The sequence below is a fragment of the Coloeus monedula genome, assembly GCF_965178545.1.
Source record: "Coloeus monedula genome assembly, chromosome: 21".
Lineage (NCBI taxonomy): Eukaryota > Metazoa > Chordata > Aves > Passeriformes > Corvidae > Coloeus > Coloeus monedula.
In genome coordinates, this window is record NC_138801.1 from 6346253 (window position 1) to 6363893 (window position 17641).

At 46.4% G+C, this 17641-nt stretch overlaps 1 protein-coding gene across 1 annotated transcript in view; it reads right to left on the bottom strand.

Annotated features, from left to right (window-relative positions):
* The window catches only part of COL27A1 (collagen type XXVII alpha 1 chain), a gene marked incomplete at both ends in the record, with an annotated part of 141124 nt that overhangs the window by 107264 nt on the left and 16219 nt on the right, over positions 1-17641 (bottom strand). Inside the window, 2 exons of the mRNA XM_082295345.1 lie at positions 2052-2105; positions 9935-9988. Coding sequence (XP_082151471.1) covers positions 2052-2105; positions 9935-9988 — 108 coding nt within the window. The remainder of the gene's footprint in view (positions 1-2051; positions 2106-9934; positions 9989-17641) is intronic.

Genomic DNA, 17641 nt, shown 5'->3' on the forward strand with positions numbered 1-17641 from the left:
TATCCAAGGCCAGGCTGGATGGAGCTCTGAGTGACCTGTTCTAGTGGAGGATGTCCCTGCCCATGGCAGGGCATTGGAATGAGATGAGCTTTAAAGTTCCAACCCAAAGCATTCTTTGATGATTTTATGATGAAGGCATCACGTCCCAGGTGAAGGCGTACAGGCAGTTAAAACATAAGAATTTAAACACCACTTTTTGGGGCAAAGTCTGTCTTCTGGGACTGGTGTGACACCAGAGAATTGAAGGGAAGGAGGGTAGCCAAAACTCTGGCATCTGACACACACCTTCCAAAGGGCATTTCTGAGGCAGAGATGATGGAATCAGGGCTTACCAGGCTCTCCGTGCTAGAGGTGAACCTTCGCCGTGTCCTGGGCTGAGCTCCAGCTCTCACATCCCATTGCAAACCTAATATTTCTTTTGACCATGAACAGACCAATCCTGCAAATGGTGGCTGGACAGAATTAAAATATATCACAGAGCTGGATATATCATGGATGACACCGGATTTCTGCTGCAGACTTACAGCTCTCCATCCACTGAGAATTCCTGCTGCCAGACTGCGCATTGAGATGGAGGAAAAATGCTTACAGTAAGACTTAATTTCTATTAGGTGACCAACCGAATATAAATTTACAGCCAAATGATGATTTCTGATAAGTCATTAGGCTAAAAGTGTTTTTTAAAAAAAACCCCTGTAGCATAGAAACATAGTTTGCTCTACACCTTGGACCAGGCTGGATTTGCTGGGCTGGAAGTTAGATAAAAGAAGTTTAATTTGACTTATAAAACTCAACAAGTGTGATCTGGAAGTCATTGATGGAGAATAAATGCAGAACACTAGGACGTAGAACTTTTACAGGCTCACTTTTCAGGCTGTATGTGGAATTTAAACCAGCTGCTGTTCACCAGCATGTCTCCAGTGCCTAATTTTTAATCATGCAGAGGCAGCATGCCAAGTTTCCAGAATCTTTTTCCCAGAGCATCAATAGTGCTCGTAACATCTCTGCCTACTGATGAGATCATGAAAAGACAGAACGATTGCTCGCACCTTCCTCTGGTTGGCTGAGACATCCTACAGCGTCCCTGGTACTGAAAATCTCTGTTAAGTATTGCCTCTCCGAACTCCATTGTTCTTTAGTCCAACACAGATGTTATAAAATATAAACCTATTCCTTTGTAAACAATCATACCAAAGCAATCCAAACCAATTTTCCAGGAACTCCACAGTCTTTAGGTAACACAAGTCTTATACATGGAATGAGCTGGGAATTAAAACACCTTTTGGAAGGGTTTTGCTGCATACTGGATTAGGACCCCTCCAGAGCCATATTTGTGCTCAATCCCAGGCAAAGGGAGAGGGGTCCAGCTGCCGGGGGTGATTCCCACCTTGCTGTGATCCAGCTGCCAGCTGGAGGGAATGTGTGTACAGGAGAAAAGGACAGAACACAGGGCCCCTGGCATTGCAGGAGGTCTGTGAGCCCTCATGGGAGAGGTAAGGGTATCTAGAAGGAAGCCATGAGATTAGTTTTGGAGGACTGATGGAGTTCAGAGTTCCCAGAAACTCTGGAGAGGGAAAGCAAGAAGAAGGAGTTTCAGGAGGAAGAAAGCAGAGGAAGACACTGGGTGCTGCCAGTCACCCCTGCCACTGTCCAGACTCAAAGGTGGAGGAACAGGCTGCAAAATTCAGAGGAGAGAAATAAGAAAGCAAAGAAAATCAGAGCTGGTGAAGCTCTGGAGTGGGAGGATTCCACTGCCCTTGTCTAATGCAGCAGTTTGTGCCCTGGCACAGGCATAGCTTAAGCAGTATCCTAATTAGGCAGTCTTTGAAATTCAGGAGAGCCAAGGATGGAGGCACAGAGCAGGGTCTCTCTGGGCACAGGAAAAGGCCTTGGCTGTGATGCTGGAGAGCCCCTGTGAGAGCAGACTGGAGGAAGAAATGGCTTCAGCTACTGTCTTTTTGTATGCAGCAGGGTTAAAAAAAAGCTGTCCTTCCCCCAGGATGTCCTGTGGGGTGGGAAGCTGAAAGCTCCTCACACCAGTTCATACTTACTTTCAGTCCTGGGGGACCAGGTGAGCCAGGGTTTCCATGGGGACCCGGAGGACCCTAAAACACACAACAAACACAAAACAGAGTCAAAAGGAGACAGTGGGAATCTACATTAATCCTGGAGCAGCCAAAAGCCTCTGGCTGTGCTGTGCCAGACTTAACCCACAGCCCCAGACCCAGTGCCCTGGCAGGGGGATGGTGGCACTGGACCCTCCCTGGCACCCACAGAGGGGGAAACTCAGTTGTGGGTTCCCACTGGCCTCTACAGAAGGGGATGTGTGTCTGTCACCACAAGACATGTCATGACACTGAGATAATTTGGGTAAACCAAACATTCCACAGGTCAGGGGAGTCCAAGCTCTGGGAGGAGCCCCAGCAGAAGGGGATGGAAGCAGGCGGAGGGGAGCAGAAGCGTGCGGGGGTGTTAACAGTATTTTTTTTTTTTTTTGGTGAGAATTGAAGAGAGCAGAAGTAATCACTACAGGAAAACTGTTCAGCTCTTTGGGGTGAACTCATTTTCCCTACAAGCCAACCAGATTTTTGCCTTTAGAGGTTGGAAAGAAAATGGATAATCAGACAAGAAAACAGTGGGAATAGCAGTAAGTCCATGTAAACCCTTTAAATCCGTATTTTACCTCGCTAAATCTATATCTTTCCTTAGTTCTCACAAGCCAGTGACACTGCCAGAGTATCCACCTCAGATCACATACACCAGTATCTCCTTTTACATCATATTTTAAAAGTACCCTGCATATTTTCCGAAGACTATTTAAGGAGTTATCAGGAATAAGCAGCTAAGAATAGTTTATGCCTGGATTGTACACAGCACAGAAGATCTGCTAACCTTTCAGGCAGAAGTAATAACAATTCTAAGTCCTCTTGAACACGTTCCTAGGAGATGAAACAACCTGAAGGTTCAACTCCAAGAATTCTGCCAAGAACGTGTGAGAGCTCTACAGCACCATGAGGAGCCCTTTATATACCCTCAAGCTCGGGGAGTACCAGCAAAGGGATAAAAAACACTCGGGCACTTTCTCAGCAAGCTGTAGAATTTCTAATGAGCATTTTAGGGCCAAAATCTTCAGGGTCTGATTTCCAAGGAAAATCACTGCAGTTAAACATGCCACTGCTAGCCAAGTTCAGTGCCCTTGCTCTCTTCTGAGAGTATCAGTGCACTGATCTCTATTAAGTTTTATTTTTACTACATTTTAATAGAAAATAATGCCTTTTAAAATTGCATCTTGTGGTACAGACAGTTCCTGAATGCTCAGTGCTATTTCACAACATGCTGCTCTGCTGAAAGAGGGTGTTTAATTAAAAGATTGAGACTGAACTTTTCAAATGGCAGTTTTTACCCAAATTAACATCCCATTCTTAAATTCCTTCCAGATTTTCAGCCTGAACACAAATACATTTATTGTCCCATTCTTAATTTGCTTCCACATTTTCACCTGAAATTCTCCTGTTTAGCCTGGCTGTGAATTTCCAGTGAAACTGAAACAGCTTTAATTAAAATTAAGGTGCTTGAGTATCAACTTCTCATTTGAAAACCAATACAGCTGCTGTAGCTAGAGCACCTGGACACTGAGGAGTCTTAAATAAATTAATCTTCCCAGCAAACTGTGGAATCACTTGCCCACCTTATTGGGTGGGACACTGAAACAGAGACTGAATGTGCTGCTTAAGGTAATTCAACAAGACTGTAGTGTCAAAAATGCTTCAATCCAAGTCTTTCAAGTCTCAAATATGTAGGAAAATTATTAATAAGTGACAAAAATCAGAACAGCAAAGTCTCTATAAAAGATGAGTCCCTAAAAAGCTTTTACATGGAAGCAATAATCAGGGTAGCTCTGAACAGGGTTAATAAATCCAGCCTACTGCTGGATTTGAGGAGGGAATTCAGCTGTAACTCAACTTTGGAGTGAGGCAGCTTGGCCCAAAGCCCACATCAGTGCAGTCATTTGAAGTTTGTGCTCCACCGTAGCCCAGGGCAGGCTTACTACAGTGTCAGGCTGGAGGGAGCAGCTTGGTGTGGTGTGACTCCCAGATGAAAGTGATGCTTTCCAAGAGGAAACCTGGAACGTGGGAAGCTCAGCTGCCAATCCAGAACTCCTGGATAAGAGGCTAATCACACCCCCAGCAAAATCTGGTGCAGGTTCTTCCAGAGTAAACCAAAGCACAGCAACAAAATCCCAAAACATCTTAACCAGAAGGAGGGGAGAAGGGATGAAGAATCTAGTCACAGTTTCTAGTGATTAAAAGTGTGATTATGAAAACAGAGACTCCTGAGATAAAATAGAGCCTTCACCACCGAGTTCAATGAGTCTGACAGAGTATATCCAGTATAATCCAGGCAAAGGAAGGTCAGAGACTCTTCCTGTCCCTAAAGACCAATGTGGTCTTATCCTAGTGGAAGTGGCCACATCCTGGTGATGAAGTGACAGTGGGAAGTCCAGTCTGGCATGAAGGAAACTGCTGTGACCAGTTCTGGGGCTTGTGTTAGGCATCTGAAACTGCTCTGGGAATTGTGGAGAGAAAAGGGTGTTGTCTGCCAGCAGTACTAAAAATTGTAAAAAATAATTGATCTTGATGTGTTCCAACATGGTGAGTCCCAAATCTGTGATTCTACCCACATTCTTGGCAGAGGGGGAAGATGCTGAGTGGTACAGTTAGATGAGCAGAGAAACAAAAGGCTCAGGACAGTAGCTGCCTCAGGAGCTGTCAGCAACAGTTAATTGCTATATTTTATTAATTTAATCCTGAATTAATTCAATTTATCACTCCCACCTAGAAATTTGGATTCTCCTAAATATATTTATCATCAATACATCGGTTTTGCTCCTCTTATCTACACACAGGGTAGGACAATGCTGAGACCACTGAATGAAAAAATCCCACTGCATGTGTCACTATATGCTTGGGTGCTCATTTTTCCACCCACTTTGGCTTCCTATGTCTGCTGAAACAATCCAATCTAGCAGCAGGCAAACTTGCATCTGAAACCTTCCAAGCCTTGTACCAGAAACTCAGTGGAAAATTTTACCGTGGGACAGCAGCAGCCTGAGGCTACTCCATGGCACAGAGACCAGAACAATCCCTGAATGTGCTCTTCAAGCAAGGAGGGGTTGCCTGCCTCCCTGGAATGTCTTCTACGTGAATGATGCTACTTGAGAAGGACACTGAGCCACTCAGTTCAGCTTGGGGATGCCTGGAGATGGGACCCTGCTCACAGAAGTGCTTTTATGGCTAATGGTTCACAGCCCACAAAAATTAACAGAAGTGTAACTGTGCATAGCTCCCCCCAACCCTCCAGCATTCACAAGGAGGGGAAAAAAAAAAAATCCTCCCAACTCCTGCTAAATGCTAGAGAGCTTCAGTCAGAGGAATGACTGCTCATTCGAAACTCATTATGTCTTGGGGTTTCACTGTGGAAAGCAACTTTTTTTGCTTCTGACCTACAGATCCCACAGTGACCCCTGGCTTACTGAAAAAGAGATAAATATTAGAAGTGAAGCCAAGCAAACTGTTTCTTTAAACACTTTTCAGAAATTGGAAAGTCTTCCTAATGGAATGAGGATACTGGGGAATCTCCACGACTGACTGAGTTGCTTGTTTCAGGGAGGAAGCCCTGCATTTCAAAGGAAAGGGAGATTTTTTCCAACCACAGACCAAATGTAACAGGGACATGTTACACTGGGACCTCACAGTCTTTCAAGCTGCTGTGGTTCACTTGGAGGATGGCAAGTGCATCCTGAAGCATCAGGGAGTGCATATGTATTCCCTTCACCCATCCATTTTGACTTCTCCCATGTTGTCTCAGAGTTTAAATAAACCAAGAGCAATTACAGCATGTCAGGCTTTTTATTCCTGATTCTGCCTCTGGCCTGTTGTGTGGACAGGGATAAAACACTTCTTGTACCTGCGTTTCCTCACTTGTTGGAGAAGGAGTGACTTCCAGTGGGACCTGGCTTCCTGAGTTAAGTGTTTTGGAAAGTTTGGCTGTTGCTCTTTCCTTGCTGTCCTGGGGGCTTAGCAAACAACCAAGGCCAGGTTGGACAGGGCTTGGAGCAACCTGGTCTAGTGGAAGGTTCCCTGCCCATGGTGTTAGGTTGGAACAAGATGATCTTTAAGGTCCCTTTCAACCCAAACCATTCCATGAACTGGACTCCTGTCTGGCATGTATCTGAGACTTGCTGTTTCCTTCACGTAGAGGTAAAACTGGGATTTCCACAGCCTCATCTGGAAGGCAGAGTTTAAGTGTCACTCCTCACAGCACTTTTCTGCAGTCCTGATCAAACTGTGGGCACTTTGCTGGTCAAACTACACCAGTGAGGGCTGGAATGAGTCACCATTTGTGGTGAAGGCAGACATGCTGTCCAAACCCCTCATGCAGACAGCACTGGGTGAAGCTCACAGAGCCCAGGGTGAAGCAGGAACAAGCTACAATGGTGAAGGAGTTATTGCTCCAGTGGGAGCTCTTTGCTGACAGCTCCTTGTAGAGCTTGTTGGCACATGCCTAAGAGCAAATCCCAGCCTCAGCCTCTGCCTCCCTGGGAAACCCTAATGTTTGAAGAAATGCAAAAGTCAGAAATAAAAGCTCAACACACATGGCTTGCACAGAACAGGGGGTGTCACCCAGTGTCACCACTCACACTCACCACCATGGAAAAGCTGTCCCACAACCTGCCTGGCATTCCGCATCATATAAAGCTGAGGAAATCCTTTATTGCTAACACTGTCATTCCCTTAGATCTTACACAGACACTTGATAAGCCACACAGCATATTTATCCAAGAACAAGCAGTGTGGACAGACCTCTTATTATGCCTCAAATTCGTTAATGCAGACATGAAAGCTGAAAACCATCCTAGCTGGATATAGACAGAGAGAAACCCTTCCTGGAGAGCACACATGGCAGTACAACAATATCTCTGCAGATTGGAGAGCTCCTGAGATAATGTTATTAGCCATTACTATTGCATTTTTTAACTTCTTTGCCTTGGAGTCCCTCAGGAAATAATGAGAAGAAGAAACACTCAATTTTCACTTGTTATGAAAATCAAAATTTGCATTCATAGCTGCAGAGAGCAGAGCACGGGAATAGCCCGAATCTGTCTCAGTGGGCCCCTGCTACTGAGTGATAGGGTGTACAACTAATTCCATGCTCCTGAAATGGGCATTGGCTTTTAACAATGGAGAAATTGTCATTTTCAACAAGACTACGACTATCCACTCTGCTACCCTGCCTTGGATTGCTCTTGAATGCTGAGATATGCCCTGATCAGAATCTCTTCCATGCTGTTACAGAGGCTGGGATGTGTCTTGGCAAAGCAGGTGGCACTGCCTACATGGAAGAGCCACCCACAGACTGCACAGGCAAGTCTGGTGATACTCATCTGCTGAAAACCAGGAGACAGATCCATGGGATCAGCCAGATTTTCTTACAGACTCTCACCCACCACAGTCTCACCCTCAAGGCAAAGGCTAATCAGAGATTTCATTTTACCCTGACCAACATGGGGGGAAAAAAGGGAGGAGACAATATGGGGTGGAAATTCTGCACTACACATCAGCATGGAGCAACTTCACAGCTACAGAAAGTCACAAGTCAAATGCTGCTACTGGATTTTCAAATGCACTTTTGTACTACCTGTTGTAAGTAACTACCTGTTGTAGGTAACTGTACAAACGTTAGTAACGTAGAAATTATGCAAGTTACGGCAAGGGCAATTAAATCTCATGCATTAGGCCATAAACTGCTTTGGTGACAAAAAGATCCTTCCTTTCCTCTGCATCCAGCACTGAAAAGTTGCCTGTGATGTTCACCTCTCCTCTGGAGCCTTGATGGGACACCTCATGGCTTATCCATGGGCTGGTGCAAGAACTCTGCTGCTGCTTTTTTGGAGGAGAGGTAGAACATGACCCCTGCAATGTTGCACATTCATTTTTAAGTTGTTCAAGCACAACAAAAGCAAAAGATGCAAGAATTCCCCTAAGCCTGTCTTAGTTCCCGGCAGCTCCACTTTCCAATGAAATCCCTAAACCCCAAAGAGACACACAAAAAAATTGCTAGGAGAAACACATCCCAAAGTCAAAACAATTTAGGCACAGAGCAGTCCTGTCTCCAGTGCTCCAGGCCAGACATTCACAGAGTGACCCTTCTGCCCCTTCCCAAAATTAGCACAGCCTGTTTGCAGATGTCTGAGCCAAGCCAGGCTCAGCTGTGCTGAGCACTTCCTAACTGGGAACTCTTTCCTGGACCAATTCTCAGCACCTCTGGCAGGGACTGAGCTCAGAAACCCTCTGTTGCTTATTGTCTTTCAGAGGATCATCTTAAATATAGGATGGAGCATGCCACAGCTGGGGAATAACAGACAATTATGACACAGCTTCCATGATGCTATTTCTTTCAAAAAAAAACTCAAGTGGAATTGGGATGCAGAGCTGAAATTTGGTCACTCATACAGCAGGCAGGGAATGCAGCTGGGGACTCCAGACCTGGAGTTTAGTTTGCAAACCACAGGATTGCCAGCAGTAACACCAAACACCCCTCATAAGCAATGAGCTGGGATAGGAACCAGCTTTAATGGGGATGCCAAGAAATGCAAACTCTGGGCAATCTACTGATGTGGGAACTGCTTGGGCAGTTGTGACAGAGGATATCAGGGCTGATGCTTCACTAAAAAACTTCTCTAACATGGAACAGACTGTCCCATCTATAAACACGAGCCTGGTGCTGCCTAATCCTGCTCACTTACAGCCCAAATCAACTTTCAAGGCTGTTCACACAGGCCCAGACTCCAGGGGTCCTGCAGACCTGCATTTTACCATTGGAGAAAGGAGATGAGTTTATTTTTGCTGGCCACTGCAAGATCTCACAGGAGTGTAACAAGTGTCCCGGGGGAATGCCGAGCCTCCCAGCTCTCAGCCTCTAGCTTGTTCTTTAAAGACATTACACGGGGTTGAGTTTTAGCCAAGTATGTGTGAGGAAATCTCCCTTTGCTGCCAGGCCAGGATGCTGCCTGGATCACGGATCCAGATATCCCCTTTTTCCAGCCTCAGACACTCACACCTTTGGACTCCCAACCCACACCAGTCCAGTGCTCAGGAAAGGGGCTCCATGGCTGTATCCTGTGGGACAACAGTGTGCTTCCAGGAAAGCTGCACCGTACTAGCAGGAGAACAGTGCCAGCACTTCACCGTATCCAGGTCAGGCACTCTGCCCAGCCCTGGGAGAGTTAGGCCAGCGCAGAAGGCTTTCCTCGCAGCTAGCTGCAGCACTCAGCTCCAGATGTTTCCTCAGCATAGCACTCCATGTTCAAAGATCTGCATCAGAATTTCATTCGGGAAGGAAGAAATTCTGCAAGAGCCATTGCGAATTCCTGAACAGATAAGACATTCTGCTTCAGAGGTTGAAAAGGAGTCAGAGAGCAGGTCTCAGTCTGGGGAACAAAATACCTCATCTCTGTGTGTTTGACTCCTTGGTCCTGGACCATGGTCCCACTAATGAAGGACCTTGAACTAAACAATTTGTGAAGCTGGGGAGAGTGAAGGGGAGTACAAAAAGCAGCCAAAGCTAATATTCAGCACTGGGTTTGCAAGAAGGAACAGATACTAGAAACAAAATGAGACAGACAGACCTCATTCTTCTGACAGCCATTTGGAAACATCTGTCCCCAGCCTTTGCGGATGCCAAACCTTAGCTTAAGGAAGCTGCAAATCACCAGTGTGGCCTCCTGAAAACCTCCAACAGGGAATGAGAGAGAAAGAGACCAGATCTCAACAGAGAGGGGCCTGAAGCAATCATTACTCAGCCACAGGAACTACAACAGCCCTTGGAACAACAGGACAGGCAGATTAAAGTGCAAATGGTTGGAAGCACTTACTCGAGAACCTCTCTTGCCAGGGGGTCCTGGTAAGCCCGGCAGACCTGGTGGGCCCTAGAAGAACAAAAATAGGTATTAGTGATGGTTCTGTAACAGTATGGTGCTCCTGACAGTGCTTCACAGAGACCCATAACACAATCAATTGGAGAAGACCTGGGGAGAAGGGTCAATTACAGCATCACAGCCAAAATTTCCCTTCAGTTTATGCTATATTACTACAAAGGGATAAAAAGCCACGTACAAAAACATCTGCAGGAGCACATATTTCCATAGAGACAGAGCATCCCCATCTTTCTGCTGCAGCCTGCATTCCCAGGATCACAGCTGTGTCTCATGCTTCCCCTCTCCTGGACCTGTGCTGTATCACAGGGGTAACACAACTGTCTCCCAGCTTTGGGTTTTCCTGCTATGTATTAGCACCTTGGCAAGGGAAGCACATTGTGTGTTCTAATCTGTATCAGCTGGACACGTGCAGCTCTTGGTATTGTAGGTTCTTATATGAGTTACAACATAATCATAACCCCAGCACTTCATATTTTAGAGCAGCAGGATATAAAACATAATAAAATTGGTGTCAACGTTGGAAATTCTTAAATACGGTTTTATAGCAAAGGGAAGGTCGAGTTATACGCATCAGAGTAGTGGGGGCTCTTGGAAGAGGGTAGGAACAAAGTGGAGATATCAGGAGCCCAGCTGTGCACTGATCTGAAACAGGTTAGGAAAAAATACTTAACCAATGAGGTTTGAACTCCTTTGAATTTATTCATCTATTTATTCTTTTTTTTCAATGGGCTGGAGAATTCAGATTTCTAGAGGGCCATCTGCAACTCCTAGTAACTCCTCAAAACTTCTTTTCCCCCAAGCCAAACACGTCTGACAAGAATAACTGCTAATTAAAGCATCTCCCAGAGGATTTATATTCTGGTAACTTGCTGCAAAAGACAGGTTTCCATTGCATTCAGCAGGGAGAGACATCCAGAGCAGCTGACTGAAGGATGTTTGGAAGGCAGCCTAAGCTCTCTGACTACGTGGCAGGTGGGAGAGCAGGTCCCAGGAACAACATTCCACAGGGATGAGGGTGCAGTGCATAGAGCAGGTGCAGGATGAGCCCCATAGCCACATTCTGGCCTTTTTCCCTTCCCACTGGCTCATCCCTGTGGGATCTCCTCCCTGAGCAAAGCCCACTGCCAGGCTGGCCCTGCTGCTCAGAGCTGCTCAGGTTGGTACTGCCCCTGAGCAGGAGCAAAAAAGCTCATGATCTCTAATGCAGTTCCCAGGAGTCATCAAGGGCATGATTCAGTAAGAAAAAAAAAATTGACCCAGGAGATCCCTACCCTGAATCTCATGTCCAGGAAAAGATTTTGGAAAGAGAAAACTTGCCTGAATCATACAGGTAACCGATGGATAAATACTCCAGTGATATTACCAACCTTCCCACATGTAAACAGTACATGAAGCTGTACAAATGTGATCTATTTTAAGAGCTAAACTCAGCACAGTAGAAAAAAAAATCAGGGAAGGCATAATCAAAGCCCAATGTCCGCTGCGCTATCAATTTATCAGCACAACAAATAAATCATAACTTTTTATCCCTGTAGACAGTTCTAGCGGTAGTAAAGATAACAAGAAAAGGCTTGTTTTAAAAGAGCCTACAGAGCACAGAACAGCTAATACCCCTCACTGAGACACACAGGGATGGACTTCTGTCACCATATAACTCATTGCTGCTGCCCAGCCCTGCCTGCCCTGGAGATGTCCAGTCTCTATAGCTGGGACACTTCATCTGACCCCTCTGCCAGTTGCTTATTGCTGGCTAACACAGTATTACTGGTCTTTGTATTAACAACCCCCATTGATACAGCTGACCCTTATTTTAGCAATATCCCAGTGTTTTAACCTGTCACTGTGCCAGCTCAGGGCCCCGTGCATAATGCAATTATACAGCTGTGCAAATAGACATGTAATTGTAGGGGTTTTTTAAGCCTCATGTATAATTGTGCTCCAGAATCTCACCTTTTATTAAAAATATCCCCCTGCCCTAGTTGGGATGATAACTATCAGACCACAAGTCCAGTGCAACTCAGGCAGCAACAGTTTTAATAAAATTTACCAGAGATTAATCCAAGTCCTTAACCTCTCCTCCATCAAAACCCATCCCCATTTACACCCTTAGAAGAAGTAAAAGAGCAGATGCATGGCATTCCCCATGTACCAGAATTGAGGTGACCTTTTCCACCTTCCTGCTAACAGCAGCTGCAATTGTACTTGGCCACTTGAGCAAAAACCTTCTCCAAAAACGTGGGCTGCTCAGAACAGACTGAAGCTAACACAAAAATAAGGAGAGAGTTAATACTGGCATTGGAGTGGGAATATGGAGTTGAGAGAAAGGCTTCTAGCTGGAAAAGCACAGAGCAGTGCACAGTTCAGGAGTCCCTGCCACTTTGCTTTGATTTGGCATCCCTTCAGACTTATTTTTTCCTTTCTTGAGGAGTAAGAGGGATAAAGGTGACTGTGGGATGACTGGCTAAAAGGTGCCAGCCACTACAGTAACTGCAGAAGGTAGAAGTGTGACCACTTATAAATTTGAAGCCAGTCAAGGTGGAAGAGGACTGGGGCAGTGGATGGACACAGGTAGTGGTGAGGAGTGACACACTGTGAGGCCACTTTGTTCTTCTCACATTTCTCAGTTCCTTGGTAGCTGGGTTGGATGGGACATGGACTGTGCCCTCCTAGTGACTTGTTTTGCCTCTGCCTCCGTATCACCCAGCCCCTGTTCTCAGACAAGAGGCTCAAGCTCTCGGACGAGAGCCCCACATCCCACAACTGGCTTTGCCTGAGGAGAGCAAAGCTGAAATACACTCAAGGAAAATGTGCATCCGGAGAGTCAGCCAGAGGAGAATGGGCCTGGACCAGGGCCCAACTACTTACAAATGATGGATGAAGTCCCACTTCAGGCATAGGGCTCCACAGGGAGAGCAGGAGATGTCTATCAACAAGGTGCCAAGAGCCTGCTTGGGGGTGATGCCTACACAGCCCCTGCCTGCACCAGAGACACCTCCACCCTCACACCCAACTCAGATCACACCGAGCCTGCGGGGACCTCTCCACTGTAGCCTGGGGAATTTCATCAGGAGCACAGGGAGTGCTCCAAGGGGCAGGAAGATTTCCTGCTCCTGGCAGTGGGATGAGGATATCAGTGCTCTGGCCCTACCCTCCCATCGCAGGGATCAGCAAAGCTGAGGCCTCCTGTGGTGAGCTACTGCTCCTGGCACTGCAGCTCTTGTCTCTCTGGCTCCTTGCCTGCTCCTTCTGCAAACTGATGGCAGAGAACACACACCCTGTTGTCACACAAAGCAAGATCAGAGATCAAGGAGAAACTCAGCAGCAGCAGATGCTCTCTCTCTTCTCAAGCCAAACAGCTGAGCTGTTAACCAGCCTGAACAGTTCCTGAAGCAGCTCATGGCAGCCACAATAAAGTTTAACCCTTCTCAGTTTCCCACGGTAGCATTAGGAACAACGACCTATCCCACCAAATGATTACAGGATTTATTCTAAGCTGCTGCTGGGAAGCTTTCTGGTGCAAAAGGGACTGTTTTTTTATCTTAGCCCTCTGAGCTTCAAATTGCAAATGGAAAATTAAACTAAGTTGTCTAAAAGAGAAATACATCGGACTCCAAGGACAAGGGAAATCTCATCATTTCCTCTTGCTGCTAATTTATACCTCTGTCTCTCCCACACTGTGATCCCCCTCGCACTGCTTCCTCTGGCCACAGCAGTGCTTCAGGGAGCAAGGTGCCCTCTGCACTCCAAACTCAGCGAGGGCAAACCTGCTGCGGAAGGCTTGAATGAAAGCATACTGAGTACAGGAATTGGTGCTGAAAATTGGGAAACGACTCCTGAATCAACTTGGTCAGATAGCAAAGGATTCCTGTAATTGTTTCCCCCAGGGTGAATACTCAGCCTGGCAGCAAAGAGCTGAAAGTTTCCAGGAAACTATTAAGCTCATATTCCAGTGCACACTGACAGATGGACATACTTTAGGGTATTCCTAATGTATTTCTGCCCAGACACTAGTGGCACAGTTCTCCTGTGTCCCAGAAAAGTGTGTTTTAGAAGTGCAAAACACTGCTAGGACTGAGAAGAGAGAACATTCTTCTTTCTCAGGTGCTAGTGCCTGTGGTAAAAGCCAACTTAAAAGGGAGTTCAGAAACCACATCGGAAGCTTCTCCCCACATTGGCACCAGGTTCTGAGCAGTGAGTGACATTACCCCTGCAGATAAAGGACCTGAACTGTTTTCTTCCAAGAAGAAAGAATATTCCTACAGGAAAAAAGGCCACTGGCACAAATCTACCCTTTAGCCTTGAACGTCTGGGAAGCACCAGCAAGGAAGGACTGAGCAGCTACAGGGACAGCACTGGAATTCAAAATTCCCTGCTTAGGAGAAAAGAAGAGGAGGAGAAAAAAACCCTCATCTTCAACAGCCTGCCAACCCCTCCTCACCTCCTTGTCATTGCCAGGCACTTCATGGCTCTAAGAACTGCCTAAAACAAAGCTAGAATTTCAGGGGGGCAGAGGGGAACTCCCAACACTTTGGTTACTTTCTTCTCCAAGGCAGGCTTATCATATTAAAATTTGGACACGTCTGGGTTTCAACCAGTCTAAAAACAAAAAGCCCTCATAATTTTGGCAGGAGCCGAGCTGCTGGTGGAGAGCCAGCCTTGTAACACGATTTCCGCACTAGGCACAGATGTTGTTCTGGGTCTGTGCAACACCTATCACACAAAGGTCCTTTTCCACAACTGGGATCCTCATAGAGTAGCAGCACAATACACAACAAAATAGGAGTGTTCCAGCTTGATGAAAGCAACTTTTCTATGAGGACATTTCAGGAACAAGCTCTGCAGGGGGTACATCAGACACTGGAGCAATCCCAGACCTTGGAATGCAGCCTGAAAGACTGGGAAGGAATAGAGGGATCACCTACTCTACAACTCACTTTCTATTTTTAAAGATTTATAAAAATACTTGCATATATTTGTACAATCCTAGATCCTTTGCAGCACCTTTATCTCAAACACACAATCAACTATCTCTCTTTGAAATTACCTTTATTTTACACAAATAGACCTTTATGATGCTTGGTCATTTGCCTGCAAGATTTCCCTTCAGGGATCTTTCCGGTTAAATCACCAAAAAAGTTTGATCCAACTGTGTGAGCAAGGATAAAACTTTTCCCATGCATCATACAAAGCATGCAGTCTCCCTTTTTTTTTATTATTAATGTGACTCATTCATTAATAGATATTCAAACACATTGTGTGTTCCTTAATTTATCATAAACTGGCAGCTCAAACAGCCTTTTCTGGTGCGAGGAAGACTAGAAACAGGCACTTCATATATTTTATCGGCGTTTCCAGTCACCTCTCTTCCCTGCCCACTGATTGAATTGGCTGGGATTGCTTCTTTAGGGAAGGAGCTGGGCTCCAAGACAAACTGCTCGTGCGGAGGATGGCAGCTGGAGCAGTCTAGACTGGGGACGCGCTCGGAAACACATGTGCCTCGCAGAGAGGGAGACAGGGAAAGAGGGCAGGAGAGGGAGCTGCCTGCCAGGCACCACCACTGGCTCTAACTTGGGGCTTCTGGCCCTGGACATGCAGATGGTACTGAGGGCTGCTAGCCCCCCGTCCTCTGACTGGATATTCGGGATGTCCTTGAAACACACTCCCTGTTCCTCTTATGTTACTCAGTGCTTCCGCAGCCTCTCAGTGAACTCAGCCTGCTTCTCTGCACATTCAGCATAAGGGGTGGTTTTCTTGCTCTAAAAATAACCCTCAGACTCATCAAGAGTCGATACAGGCTTGTCTGTAGGGATCAAAAAGCTATGGAATTGCAGCTTTATATGGGAGGAGAAAGGTCTCACTTGGGGTACACTGTGCTAGACCCAGTCACGCCAGGGCAAGGGGTTTGCCACAGCTGCACCTGGCAGGTGGTGCTGGTGGGCAGGGGAGAGGCTACAGTAGCCCCTCCAAATCTCCCTGCCAAATCTGCTGCTGGTCTAGACAAGCAAATGACATCCCATCCACTGGAAGATTCAAATATTCATCACACCACAGCCCTAGTTCAAGAGTTTGACAGGCTCACAACAGATACTATTTTTCAGTATGCATTTTTCTTTTGGGGGGGTGGTTTTAGGCTACTTCCAGCCATGTGCTGGGGTCATGCTGGAGGGCCTGGAGTTCTGGAGCAAGGCTGGCTGAGGTACTTTGGGCAGTGGGGATGATTCAGAGGGACCTTTGCCAGCTGCTGAGTCAGTGCTGTGTTACTGACCTCGTATGGTGTCTGGGTGTTCCTTTTGTTGTTTCTCCCCTCCAGAAAAACCAAAGGCTGAGATCCCAAATGCTTGTGGTTATTAATGGTTCCCAAGAAGTTTTTCTTTTTTAAGAACATATTGCCCTCCCTCCTCTAGCTGATCAGCAAACCCAGCATTCCTGAAGAATTAATGCTCTGCCATGAGTTGCATGTGGAATGCAGTGTCTCCACTTCCTTTTGCACAGCACCCAGGTAGTCCTTCAGGACAGATTAATACATGGACGGTGCTGAATTTTATTCCTAAATAAATCCTTTCAGTCCTTTGTTCCCACTCCTCTAACCATCTAACCTTTCTTCTACTGTTGGACGGGGCCTTTCTGCACCACTAAGATTATTCCATTGGTTGTTTTAGTAGAATTTACAAAGCCACAACTGCAGACACCACAGATCCTGAGTCATCACTGCCTCACACCAGGGCTGCCATTTCCATTCTGACGTTGAGATGATCAGGATGAACAATAGTCCTTTCTCTCTAGGTGGATGGTTCTGTGGCTGCCAGTCTGCCCAGAAATCACAGCCAAGGTGGCCCCGGTCCTTGCTGAACAGGCAGAAGGCAGCTCCCCACCCACACACCTCCCTGCCCAGGGTGACAATCTTCTTGAAGAGACCTTGTATCAGGCAACAACTGGGAAAACTAATTAATCACCTTATCCTTCCCTCTGTGTGCCGGACAGTGGATGACATTTCCAGCCCCCAACCTGCCCTGGCCAGGCCAAGTGCCAGGCTGGCATATCACTGACCTCATCAGAAATGCCTGCCCTGCAGCACGAGGGTAGCACCAGGTAATTACTCAAGCCCAGAACATTTATCAGCATTTGTTCTGAAACACACTCATCTGGCCATGGAAGTACTGCATTAATTTCTCAACATGTCATCCCCATTCCGATCTTTTCTCCTCTTCCCCTTCCCACGTCAGAGACATCCAAGGAAGCATGGTACAGAGATCTCCAAGTGAGTCACAGGAGCTATCGAGCATCATGTGGCAGCCAGCTCCAGCCAAGACATAACCTTTCCCTCCCCAAGCCCTGATTTTGTTTCCAGCAGTCAAAGAGAATAAGGCCAGACAGAGCCTCAGAAAGTTCTCCTTTCCCTCAATTCAGGACTCCAGTTGTTCTCAGACAGAATGGAAAAATCCTGCCATCTCTTCCCTCAGCCCTCCACAGCCTGAATCCATTTCTTTGTTATGATTCACAAGCCTGAGAAGGATTTTCCACTCCAGTTCTGTAATAAGCTCTTTACATTGCAGGGGCTTAGAGCTTGGTCACCCTCATGACACTTGAAGAGCAAGAAAGTGGCAGAGGTCAGGATTTTGATGGGCTTGGAGCAGCCACCCAGAT